Source organism: Lepidothrix coronata, unplaced genomic scaffold (genome assembly GCF_001604755.1).
Source record: "Lepidothrix coronata isolate B3197 unplaced genomic scaffold, Lepidothrix_coronata-1.0 Scaffold150, whole genome shotgun sequence".
NCBI lineage: Eukaryota > Metazoa > Chordata > Aves > Passeriformes > Pipridae > Lepidothrix > Lepidothrix coronata.
This window is the reverse complement of record NW_016690330.1, coordinates 185,476-197,774: the sequence shown is the minus strand read 5'-3', so window position 1 is coordinate 197,774 and position 12,299 is coordinate 185,476. Positions and strand designations below refer to the sequence as shown.

Genomic DNA, 12,299 nt, shown 5'->3' with positions numbered 1-12,299 from the left:
CCTGTTTTTCATCCCAGTATGGCTGTTTTCCCTCACTTGCATGTTCTATTATATGTATTGGTTTTATTGTTGTTGTTATTTTAGAAGTTAATGTAGTCACCAGACTGCTAAAGTCAAACCTATTATTTGGCTTCCATATTGAGAAGAGTCGAGTCTCTGGGCTCAAGTTGTAGTGTACTAAATCTCTTTTTGAAGCAATTTTTTGTTCAGTTCCTTTCATGCATGGGAGATGTACAGTCAACTGTTCTTGGACCTAAAGACAGTGCTGTAGTCTCTCAAATTTCTCCAGACTGGATACATATTTTTATTTTGAGTTATAATTTAACCACATGGGGACCATATGGCATTTAAAGTGAGGAATACAAGCTTTCCAAAGGAGGTCCTAAACATGCATGCTTTGCTTTCACAGTAGAGGAGACTTACGGATTGGGAGTAGGAATGAAATCATCACCTTAGTGCTTGACTCACAAATTTTGAGAGACCTTAACTTTTGAGCAGCATCTCTGAGGAAGGAAACCTCTAGTTTTATCTCTCTTTCAACTGATTTTTCCGATTTTGTGAGTGAGATTGGTTTTCTTTTTTAAAGATGATAGTATTTAGTGCCTTTTCTGTGTTTCCATTCTTTCACTTTTATGCTATTTTCTTCTCTGGGAACACTTGTCAGTCATCAAAATTCAGTGGTTCTGCCAGAACCTGATACATTTTCTAGGACAGAAATCTCTTGTTCAGCTTCCACAATACAAGTTCTCTGCTTCAAAATGGAGTTATAATCCAAGGTGAAGTTTGCAATTGTAAATTTATAAAGGTATGCAGTCATAAATTGCATATAGAATTCCTAAATTCTATATGCAAAGCTAAAAGTAGAATACCATTCGTCATGGTAAAGGTTCAGTTAACTGTACATGCTGTTATCAGAGTTACTCGGCTTGAGAGGATAGTTAACCATGGGCTTTACTGCACAAGAAAGGAGTCCGATGGATCTGGCATCCTTAGGCTTCTTCTGTGGTTATTTTAGTGATATGAAAAAGCCATTAGATTTACCCTCCAAATTAACTATGTTCAGACCACAAAGGTAGACAGTTCTTCCTACTGAGGATTTCCAGCTGTTCAGACAGCTGGAAATCAGACAGCTTCTTTTTAAGATCATTTTATGGCGATTATTTGAGGTGCAAGACATCCCTGCCATAAGAACAGAGGAATTAATGTGTATGTAATTGATTCTTGTAAGCCAGTTGTTTTTTTTGTTTTGCATCTGCTTCCAGAGCATGACATATAAATATGTATCATTTTAACTGTTTATATAGATTCACATATTTATTATAATTATAGACACACATATATAATGTTAAGTGCCATTGTGAGTTTTTGAGTGTACACAGAGGATTCTTTCTTCAATTATAGTTACATGACAGAGACAGTAAAAAAAAAATTATACTCTTAACAATTCACTGAAAAGAAATGAGACTCTTGATAAATGCCTATTGTGCTTAATGTAGGCAATTTTTTTCATGTGTTTCATTAATTAGTTACATGATAAAACAGCTCCTTTTTATGCCTCAGTCATTTTCCCTGTCAGACAGTTGTTTTCCATTTTGTTTTGGTGATCTAAATTATGGTTTTGTTATAATATTTAATATTATACTAATTTTGAATTATGAAAATATAAGATGCTCTTTTTGTACATGTATGTGTGAACATGTATCAAGGACATCAAAACCAATGTAAACAGAGATCCCTTTATAGTATCTATAACTCAAAATACATTTATAAGGCTGCATGCCTTATTTTTGCATTTGCAAATCTTTTTTTTCTAGTTGCATTGCTAGTTTAAGGAATCAAATTTTATCCTCTGTATTCCAATACTGATCTTCAGTCTCTCTTTTTCTAAGTACTATTTCAATTATCCATAATAAACAGCTAAAACCAATTTTAAATAAAGTATAACTTATTTTTACTTTTGCTTTAAAATCAAACATCATAATAAAACTCTCATATTTTTCCAAAATATGAGTAATATGAGCAGGTAACATCCAACTATTTTTCCTTTTTTATCTTAACTTTTGAAAATTACTTACACTCCTTTGTTTTGGTTCCTTTTACACTATATTAAAGCTTGGTGATTTTCAGTTAGTTCCACAACACCAACACTGATAGCATTGAGCTTAATAAATTAGCAAGGTAGAATTTGGGAAATATGCCAAATCAGAAAACATTTTAATTAATGAACACCATGGGAAAGACTGATGTCTATCTGTTGTCTGTACCTAAATATGGAATCACAGAATCATTAAGGTTGGAAAAGACCTCCAGGATCATTGAATTCAATCTTTGTATCTCCTTCTCTGTTTGTATATTGGCACACAAAATTGCTTTTGCTATTTTTAACTAAGCTTGTTGGACATATCTTACTAAACATAAATGGAAATAAGCAAGTAATTTCTTCTGATACTATTTACAGTGCAATACATGTTACCTTACTTCACCTTCCTTCTACGTTGCTCCCTGTGTTCTCAATCCGTTCATTTTAATCACTTATTTTGAATTCTGGCTACTTTCTGGTTATGTATGCAAAGTTTCCAATTATTCCTTTATAGTTAAAGTAATCTTCATTAAATGTGAATTGATATGCATAAGTAAGTGCAATACAGGATGTTAGATTGTTCTAGAGTATGAATATATGTTTTGGAAAACTTAAACAAGTAGATAATTGTGTTGTGAAAGCTTGTTCTAAAAATGCAGTTCTTTTTTAAAAATTAATTTGATCCTTCCAATATACGTGCAAGGGGAATTATGATTGTACATTGGCTATTCAGGATGAAAGTTGTTTGAAGTAGAAGTCTGGGAAAAGTAAATGATAAGGATAGTGACATGAGAAATGGATTCAGTTTATGACAACTAAATTTAGGTATCAAAATGGAGGTGTCTGTGGTGAAGTAAGTATCTTCCTTTGCTTTATAGTTAAGAGCAGCCTAGTCAATATGTAGTGTTGTTACATGATTCAGCCGGCATACCAATAGGCATCCCAGTTCTCAATGGAGTCACTTTCCAAGCTACATGGTCTGTAATAGGAAATTAGATTCTTAGCTCGTGTTTATAGATACTTACTTTTAGATATATCAACTTAGGTGTTATAAGTTTGAATGAAATCCCACTTAATGTGTCACATAGCTCATTACTTTGATTTTTGGCACTTGTGCTGGTATGCAGAGCAGGTTAGCATCCCTAACAAAAATTCTTCAGGTTTCTATGGACAGACTTTCAAAATATTTAATAATACAGTCTTGACACTTGTTTGTATGGGTGACACTAATTGTACATAAACACTGTTTTTGTGCCAGCCACATAGTATTTAATTTTTTTCTTCGTGTCATCTTAACCCATCTTTTCTTGCTTACTGCATTGTTTTCCATGTGTCTGCACTGCCACGTCCCCACAGAATATTGCATAAGCGGTGAGCGGGTGCTTGTGTTCCTGGAGTTTGTGACAATGAGACTCACTGAGCCCAGAGAGGAATTGGGTGAATCCACTCAGAGGTGTCAGTACTCGTAATGCTCCCAAGAAGGATTGCTGTCTGGCTCTCTAAAGCCAAATCCCTCAGACCTGGAAGCCTCAACACAGTGACACACAGTTTGCATGGCATCACTTTGCTTAGATGTCCAGGAGCCAGCATGGCAAAGATCATATACTTCCACAGGGAAATTGGGAAATGCAGAACTTTAGCAACACTGTTTTCTACAGTGCACTGAGTAACTGAAGGGAATATTGTAAGTAAACAATTTGCACAGCTCTGCATGGACTCAACACATTAAAAATATATCAAAAATGTTAATCATCTCTTCCTCTTCACATCTTCCTTTCTTAGCTTATCCTGAAACTAGTACATATCCTTCTACACAAAAGATTTTTCCCATCTACTTTAAACTCTAATACCTACTTTCCCCTTTTTTCACAAGGTCCTGTTCCCATTGGAACAAGTTCACATTCTCAACCCAATCTCCAGAGCTGCTTTTTCCTTGCTAGCTTTTTAGACCAACTTGCCAGATCTTAGGATTGGAAAATCATATTCATGGAACCCGAGTAGCATGCCAACAGTAGCAGGTAGTGCTAATGACTCTTGTTTAGAACTTAAAAGTGAAGGTAAGGATTAAGATTGTTTTCAGGAGCAGAGAAATCTAAAGATATGGTTAAAATTTTTGCAGTTCAAGATGGAACTTTGTTTTCGGTATTACATTGGTTGAAAACAGCAAATCTCTTGCAAATGTGTTGGGCCGATTTTCTTTCCTTGTTTAGCGATACTACATATACCAGTGATTCTGTTGGATTCAGTGTTTCTTGTGCTGTTTTGCCAAGTTTGGTTTTGCCCACTAAATGTGGAGGGGGTTTAGAACAAATATTAAGGCAACCTTAGCTAAATCCTCATGATAAATTTGTCTGTGATGCCAAAATAACTTAATCGCTGTGGACTAATTTTTCATCCCTAGTCCCTGTCATTCCTTCCTATAGCTTTACATTAGAGAATCCTCCTGTCACAGGGGAAGATTGTGTTCAGACTTGGAATAGGCCCTGGAGAGTCACCTCTCACACAGACAGTGCTGTCAAGTACAGGACAGATTCTTTAAAGTAGAGAAGACTTTAGACTGCCAAGTGGATCTTGATACAAGAGAATTTGACCCTACACATACAAGTTTCAGCTCTGTTTGACAGTTTTGGGGTTTTGCCTTGTTCAAACATGCAACTATTTGGTCCACAGAATAATGCAGTTTAAGTATAGGAACAGCATTTGCTAATGTCAAAACATTGTTTATGTACAATTTAATCTCCTGTGATGGTGTATTTATTGCTGTATACTCACTTGAGTTATTTTCATCAAGAAATTCTGTCTATGTGTCACTTTGGCAACATCTTTGCAGAGCTTACAACTTTGAAAAACATGTTGGCATCAGCTATGCAGTCCTTTTAAACAGCTGCTCTGCAGTCATGCTGTTTCAACATGCCACCACACATGGCTGAATTATGCAAATAGTTAATATTAAATGACTGAGATAGAAGAACAATTTGTACACTCGATAAAGCCAGTCTGTGGAGTGTAACATCCATTCATGTAACTGAGTTAGTGTGCGACAATTTAAAGGCTACAGCATGATTCTTTTGACTTTGTATCTTGTACTAAAAGCAGCAGTGGACAGAGAGAAGGTATATGGCAGGAATGTTTTAAAAGGCTGAGGCCTTTTTTTAACTCATTACTAATAATGCAATGAAAATAGAATGTGCATCAATGTAATTTTCTGGCAAGTATTAAGAAATAGGTAAGATGTAACAAATGTTTGTCGTTCAGCTATAAATATGAATTGCCCTGTTCTCGTTGAGAGATAAGATAAAATGTTAATTATAAAGAATGTTAATGCAGTAACAGTATTGCTTATTGAAGACAACACCATTTGTAAAAAGCAAGAAAACAAAAACAGTAATAGTTTTAAAAAAATGTAACATCTTAAAATTTACTTTGAAAGGCTTTTCTACTGGCTTTTCTGTTCTACAATACTGAATGCTCTAAATAATAATAATAATAGTAGTAGTAATAATAATAATTCATGCTTTAAATTCTGTAATTTCCATGGACCAGAAGGGGAACATTAGGCACTAAGTGTGATGCAAGATGACAAAAGAAGATGTCCAGTTAAAGTCAGAAAATGCTATTTTTTTCCTTTTTCACTCTACTGTACATTTTGAATAATCTCTTTTGTTCAGCTAAGTAGTAAGGAAAGATTACTTTTTTAATTAATCCAAATTGTTTTCAAAGCAAATTATTAGAATATCCAGAAAATGTCTGCATTTCTATATGTTGTCATTTTTCTTTTCCCATGTTGGAACTTTAATTTTCCACAAAATTTCTTTTCCACTCTGATCCTGTTTCTGCTGTACATCCTCTTAAGGTTTTTCATTGTTTTTTTTCTTTTCTAATCTGGATATAAAGACACATATGTGTCTCTAGTAATGTATTTATATGATTTCTGTGCAAGTAATAGTGCTCAAAAGTCCAGTTTGTCACAGTCATTCAAATTAGATTTGTAAACTCTCTCAGCCTGACAAAATAAATGCAAATAAATTCTTTTAAATTAAATGGAAGTTTAAATTAAAAGAGATAGTGGGTTCCTATTGTACAGTAAATGTTCTCTTTTGCTGCCTTTAAGCAAGACAAAATTTGAGTTATGTAAATCCTCCGTGCCCATTTTATTTTTTTACTTTTACTGGGGTCCAATTAGTAATCTTATTAATTATAGCAAGTATATGTTCATTCTTGTTATCTTTGCTGATCCACTTACACATTTAGTTTGGTGAATATAAAGTTATTATTAACAAATAAATATTTAATAAGTTCAAATGTAATTTAACTGAATAACTTAGCATTATTCTTTTGTGGTTTTATAGGAACTAGCCACAATGAAGCAGATTCTAATTAGTCTACATGGTAAACGCTATGAACAAAATCTACCTCAGTCTCATACTGATGTAAGAAGTGCAACTGGAAAAAACAAATCAAACCCTTCAGTAAAACTGCTGCCAGAACATGAAGAAGAAAATATATTTACACCTAAGCCAACATTATTTGTAAGTACTGTGGTAAGAGTAAGTGCCATAAACTTTTTTGATAATTCTTCTCACTTTTTAAAAAGAAAAACACGGGTTCATATGTCAAGGAGACGTATAATTAATTCAGCTAAATACTTGCAGGTCTTTATGAAGTGGTCAACATTGAGGAGATAAATTACAGTTTTTGATGTTATTTAGCTATTTGATACTTTCTACATCTTAAGTTCACAGCAAACTAGGTCTTTTTTAAAAAACAAAAAAAATGTAATATTTCAATACTAAGAGTAGTTAGCAAAATTTTAATAGTTGTAGGGATTCACCGACTGTATTATTTTAAATCTATCATGATCATGTATGAGTGGAGCATGTGCATATATACTGAGCAGCAGGAGTGAGGAAATAGGTGTATTTATGTATACTTATAGTCATGTATCTCGGCTAGGCTTCGCGAACGAAGACTTGGGAAAGGGATGTATATTAATGTGTATGTATCTAAATATATATTAAAGAAATGGAAGATCAGTATTGATATCACCTCTGTTGCTAAGGATACCTGATATTATAAACCCCTGTTTTATTCCTTCAGAAACTAAATGCTTGGATTTTAATACATGAAGTGGCCCACTTCAGATTTAGTGCCTCTGGTATTTGAAAGCTTCATGAAAATGGTTTAGAAGTTTCTGACTATGTCTAGCTGTGTCTGAACTGATAAATTCAAGAGAGGCAAGTTGCACTGCTGAATCTCAAAACAAATCATGACTCCTATTTACACTTCATGATGCTACTTTTCTGTAGGGTGTATCCACACTACAGAGCATATGTGCTATTGTGGTCTGAATAAGAGTTTTGGATATTTTTCTTTTCCTGGTGGGGACTTTAATGTTCAGTGTCTTAAACAGTGTGAGGTTTGTGTTGCAGCAGACCAGACACTGGGTTTATAACACAAAATGTAGAAAATGGCTGCATCTCTTGGACATGATGTGAGAGCATTGGGGGATTTTAGGGGTTCAGAATTTGCTTGGATAGCTTATGAGACTAAACAGAGGCTTACCCAGTGCTGTCTCATTCACAGTCCTTTTGGTAGTGGTAAATCATACTGCTCAAACTTTGTCTTTGATGGAGCTGTTCAGTGATCCAAAACATGAGAAAACAATTAATTTGCATAGATGATCCAGGGTTTCAGTGCGTAATCTGTCCTGTCCTACTTAGGGATATAGATGGCATAGGTTTTCTTGTTAGATAGGGTAAAGAAATTAGTAGTCCTGTGAAAATTCTGCTAGTTTAGGTCAATTTCTAGAATTTTTAAAGCTTGCACAGATAGAGCAGATTTATTTTTGTAACTGAATTCTTCAAAATTAATAAAGCAGATCTTTAAATTGAATGGTTACTAAGTCTTGGAGGAAAGAATGAATAGAGAGCAGACAGAAAATGGAACTAGAAAGTTTAAGGACAAAAGACTAAAGAGATGGTATTCACTAACTCAAGAGATTATACCCAACCCTGAAAGCAGAATAGTCCGTACTGTGTTCCACCTCCACTTCATTAGTTTTATTTCTATAAAAACTAAAACTATTTTGTTTTATACAAACCACCACTGAATTTCAACAAGAATGTTAAGCAATCCTGACTATGTAGCAGTAGCCCACAGAATTATGAAGGCAAGGCAAAGTTGCTCACGGATAATTCTCTGCAATTAAAATACTGTCTACAGTGTCAGGAAACTCCTGAATTCTTTTATTTTTATTTATCATTTTTTAAGAACTAAATTTCTGCATAAAGTGTTGGTCAGTTTTGGCACACCTGAGATCTCTTTGCTAAGTTCCATTCTCTTCTCAGCTGGGAAAGTCGGATGATGTTATTTCAAATGAAACCTATTTATGGCACAGTTATGCATGTTTTCGTCGTGATGGATATTTTTAAAAATCATTTAGCTTTTACTGTATAGTCTGATTTTTATAACCTGGAAATAGGGAGGTTTTAATACAGATATGTTGTAACAGTAGCCTTAAATGCATACTTTTGTTTTTAATATTTGCATTTAAGCAAAAAACTCAATTATCCCTGCAAACTACGGAAGAAGGAAAGAGACTTTAGTGTAGATTGCATGTTTTTCTCTGATGTTCACTGCCTCACAATTAAATGTTCTTTATTTTACAGACAAACAAAGAGGCACCTGTATGGTACAAGAAACTGCAGAAGAAAACATAACCATAGCATTTTCCGGAAGTATTCAAAATAATTCTTTGGGGAGCTTTTCTTCAAAGGAAGTTATTTTCACCATAATGATGCCCTTTTTACCATAAAAGCAAACAACTCTTTTGGTTTTAGCAACTGTTTTGGTTCTTTTATAACTGTCAAATAATCTTATGCTTCATAAAATAATTTTTAGATCTGTCATGTGAATAAAATGTGTGTATAAAATGTGTGGAAATAATGTGTGCAGTGATTTTACTAACATATATTTGAATTTTAAAAGATAAATAAACATTAGCCTGTTGTACACATTTATATCTGGGCAGTTAAAGGACATGTTATTCAGAGTGTTCAAATGAATGCATGTTTCAGCTTTTTTATATTATTTTTCTTGGACCCTGTGTTTCATGCCACATTCCTTGCAACTGTTCGGACTTACAGAAATTTAAAAAATATACATGATTTAGCATTAAACCATATCCTACTTTCTATGAAGGAAATTCATGTCAGCTGGAAAAAAAAAATTACTTATCAGCTTTGATTTGTAGTTTGTCATTTGTATAACCAAACAGGCATTAAAAATACTCTAAAGAAGCAATAACATGCATCCTAATTATCAGCACTGATATTTAATGGGCTAGATAGTAGTGTAGTTACATCAATGAAATAATAAAAAAAGAACCCTGATGTGTGAGTACTGTAAGGCTGTAATGGTGAAATGGGTAACTTACCATATTTAATTGTATGAAAATAAGCCCCATCTTCCAAGAAGACATTCTACTTATTTATTCTACTCCACCATCTATTTTGACTATAGAAAAGTTCTCTAATATTTTAAAGCACTTTTGACTGCATATGGTTTATTTCTATATATAACATAAATATAGATTATATTGTTTTAAGTACTGCATCTGAAAATATTGCTTGAATTTCATTTAAGAGAAAACTCCTTTTTCTTAGCTTCTTTTTTCTTGACAATATTTCTTCAATCGATTATTTGTTCCTACCTGGACATGAACAGTAATTATTTACTCTATAATACTGAGTTATATCAAGCTTAAGATTCCCAGATACACTTTTCTTCATTTTCCAAACAGCAATTTGAAGCACTGCAATACCTCCTCTGCTCCAGAAAAGCTTCAATTTCTTTAATTTTCCTTTTTTATTTCTGAGAGAGTGAGGTAAAAATGCTAGCAATTACACATCACAGGTTTAAAATTATCATTTTGTGACTGAGGGAGGCCAAGTGTGTAGATAGAGATAATATCTTTTATTAGGCTTTTCACTGGGGAAGAAAATCACACAAACCTATCAGTATAGACATTTCTGAATAACTTTGGTTTCCTGAAGTCTAGGTTTTATTTAATTTATATTTTTATGTGAATAGAATCCTTAAGTTTTATTTCCCATGAAACAGCTCCTATATGCAGACAGTAATTTTGCAGTTTGCAATAGATACTTCATAATGAATCAGTCCCCAGTTTAACTTCCCAGACTATCCAGTTTGTCTGTTATCAATGAATAATTAAATTGTATTATCTAGAAGGACTGTGAGCTATTTTAGCTAGATACTAGCTGGAATCTTAAGTATTTACTATTTGTTCTCCTATAGTATCCTTATAGACAAACAGACCTTAAGGTCCTACTGGACAATAAATGGAATATGAGTCAGCAGTGTGCCAGCCAGCTGCATCTTGGGTGGCATTACCAACAGGATAGCCAGCAAATGCAGGGAAGTGATTCCTTCTGTTTGGTACATGGGAGATCACATCTGGAGCACTGCATCTGGTTTTGGGCTTGTTCAAGAAAGACATTGACTGACATATTGCTGTGAGTCTAGCAGAGGTGCACCAAGATGATCAGGGGCTAAAGCACCTGATGTAGAAGGGGAGGCTGAAAGAACCAGATTCATACAGCCTTAAGATTAGAGGATTTAGGGAAGGAACTTGTTGCAGTCTCCAACTACCTAAGAGACAGCAGAGCCTCTCAGAGGTGCACAGCACCTCTTAAGAGACAATGGACACAGGATGGAGCACTAGAAAACTCAATTAGCTCTTATGGAAAATATTTTTACTTTAAGGGTGGTCAAATACTGGAACAGGTTGCCTAGAGAGGTGGTGGAATCTTCATCCTTGGAGATATTCAGAACTCAACTGGACAAAGTCCTGAGCAAACTGGTATAATTGGACCTGACTTTGAGATAGACTAGATAACTGATTTTCAGAATTCTTGTTCAACCTAAATTACTTTATAGTGTTATTTCGAAATATACTGATATAAGATAGTGACATTTATTTGCTTCTTACCTTCCAAAAGACAAAATTCTGTTTAATTCTTCTATGGAAATACAGGAAACACAGAAACATTTTGACTCTTACAGAATTGTGCATTGTAAAGTTCAGTGTCCTCCATGCAGTCCAATTTTCTAAGAAGGCTGCCAGAATATTAGACTGATTTGTGGTGAAATTTTATTAACATTTAAACAGTTCTTCAGATGACAAAGTGACATATTCTGACAAAGGATTGTGGTTTTTTGGTTTGTTTATTTTTTTTTTTAAATTATTACTGAGGTCCATCTTTAGATGTGCAAAAATAAAAGTAATTTGTTAGAATACACTGATAACATATAATGTTGTTGGCAAGTTCTTGTAATCGATGTAGGCCCTTTGTAAATCTTCTCAATATGTTTTTTTTTTCCAGTTGAAGATTTTGTATTTTTCCTGTGATTCCTCACTAGACTCCAAGGCTATAATTAATTATCTAGGAGGAGACCTTCTAAGCTTCTCATGAGAAAGCAAGAATGTCACTTAAATATAACTATTCAAACGTAAGATGCCCTACAGCAAAAATTAATTAAGCTTTTTGCTCTTTAAGTAATGAAAAGGCGCAGTTGCATTACCTGTGCAGCACTTTTACTGATGTTCTTTCCCACAAACAAATGAATTGTTCCAAAATTCTTCTTCATGGTCTTTGCAGTCTCGCATTGTAGCAGACCTTGTGTCAATGATGTGTGAGTCAAAAATAATGAAGTAAATAGAAATTTCTAAGGCCGGTCATGCATGTAAGTAACTTGTGACTGAAGTGCCAACCCACATAATCATCCTCAGTTCCTCTTTTTCAAACCGAAGGCAGCAAAGCCTAAATAAATCTCTATCCACTATTACATTTCGTGGTACATTAAGTAGGTGTTACTTAAGTGATAAGTTTTGTAAATATAGGGGTTGAACTAGAAAGAAGGAAGGACAGTGGTTTAGAGCAGGTTAGGATGTTTTTCCTTATTTTTTAACACTGGAATTGCTTTCTTTCCTTTCTGTCCCTTGTTTGAACCAAAGAACCTTTAGTGCATCAAGGTAATCTCTTATTTGAGGAAAAAATTGAAAACATATAATTACTTTTTTTTTATAAGGACCTAAGCTTTTATGGCCTACTGCTGAATCCTGTGGTCATAATTCACTGGCAATGTAGTTTCTAAATATTTTCTGTACAAAGAAGCAATATGTCATTGGGATTTGTAG

The 12,299-nt window shown here is 34.0% G+C and overlaps 1 protein-coding gene across 6 annotated transcripts in view; it reads left to right on the top strand.

The window, feature by feature from the left end:
- The window catches only part of PIBF1 (progesterone immunomodulatory binding factor 1), a 112,198-nt gene extending 102,901 nt beyond the window's left edge, over positions 1–9,297 (top strand). For 4 of the 6 annotated variants that reach the window (XM_017828613.1, XM_017828612.1, XM_017828616.1 and 1 more), the window contains 2 exons: positions 6,430–6,621; positions 8,749–9,297. In XM_017828613.1, coding sequence (XP_017684102.1) covers positions 6,430–6,621; positions 8,749–8,799 — 243 coding nt within the window. In that variant the 3' untranslated portion in view covers positions 8,800–9,297. Of the gene's footprint in view, positions 1–6,429; positions 6,622–8,748 lie in introns of those variants that run through there. The other 2 variants (XM_017828615.1, XM_017828617.1) reach the window with 2 other exon arrangements.
- The last annotated feature ends 3,002 nt before the right edge of the window (positions 9,298–12,299 follow it).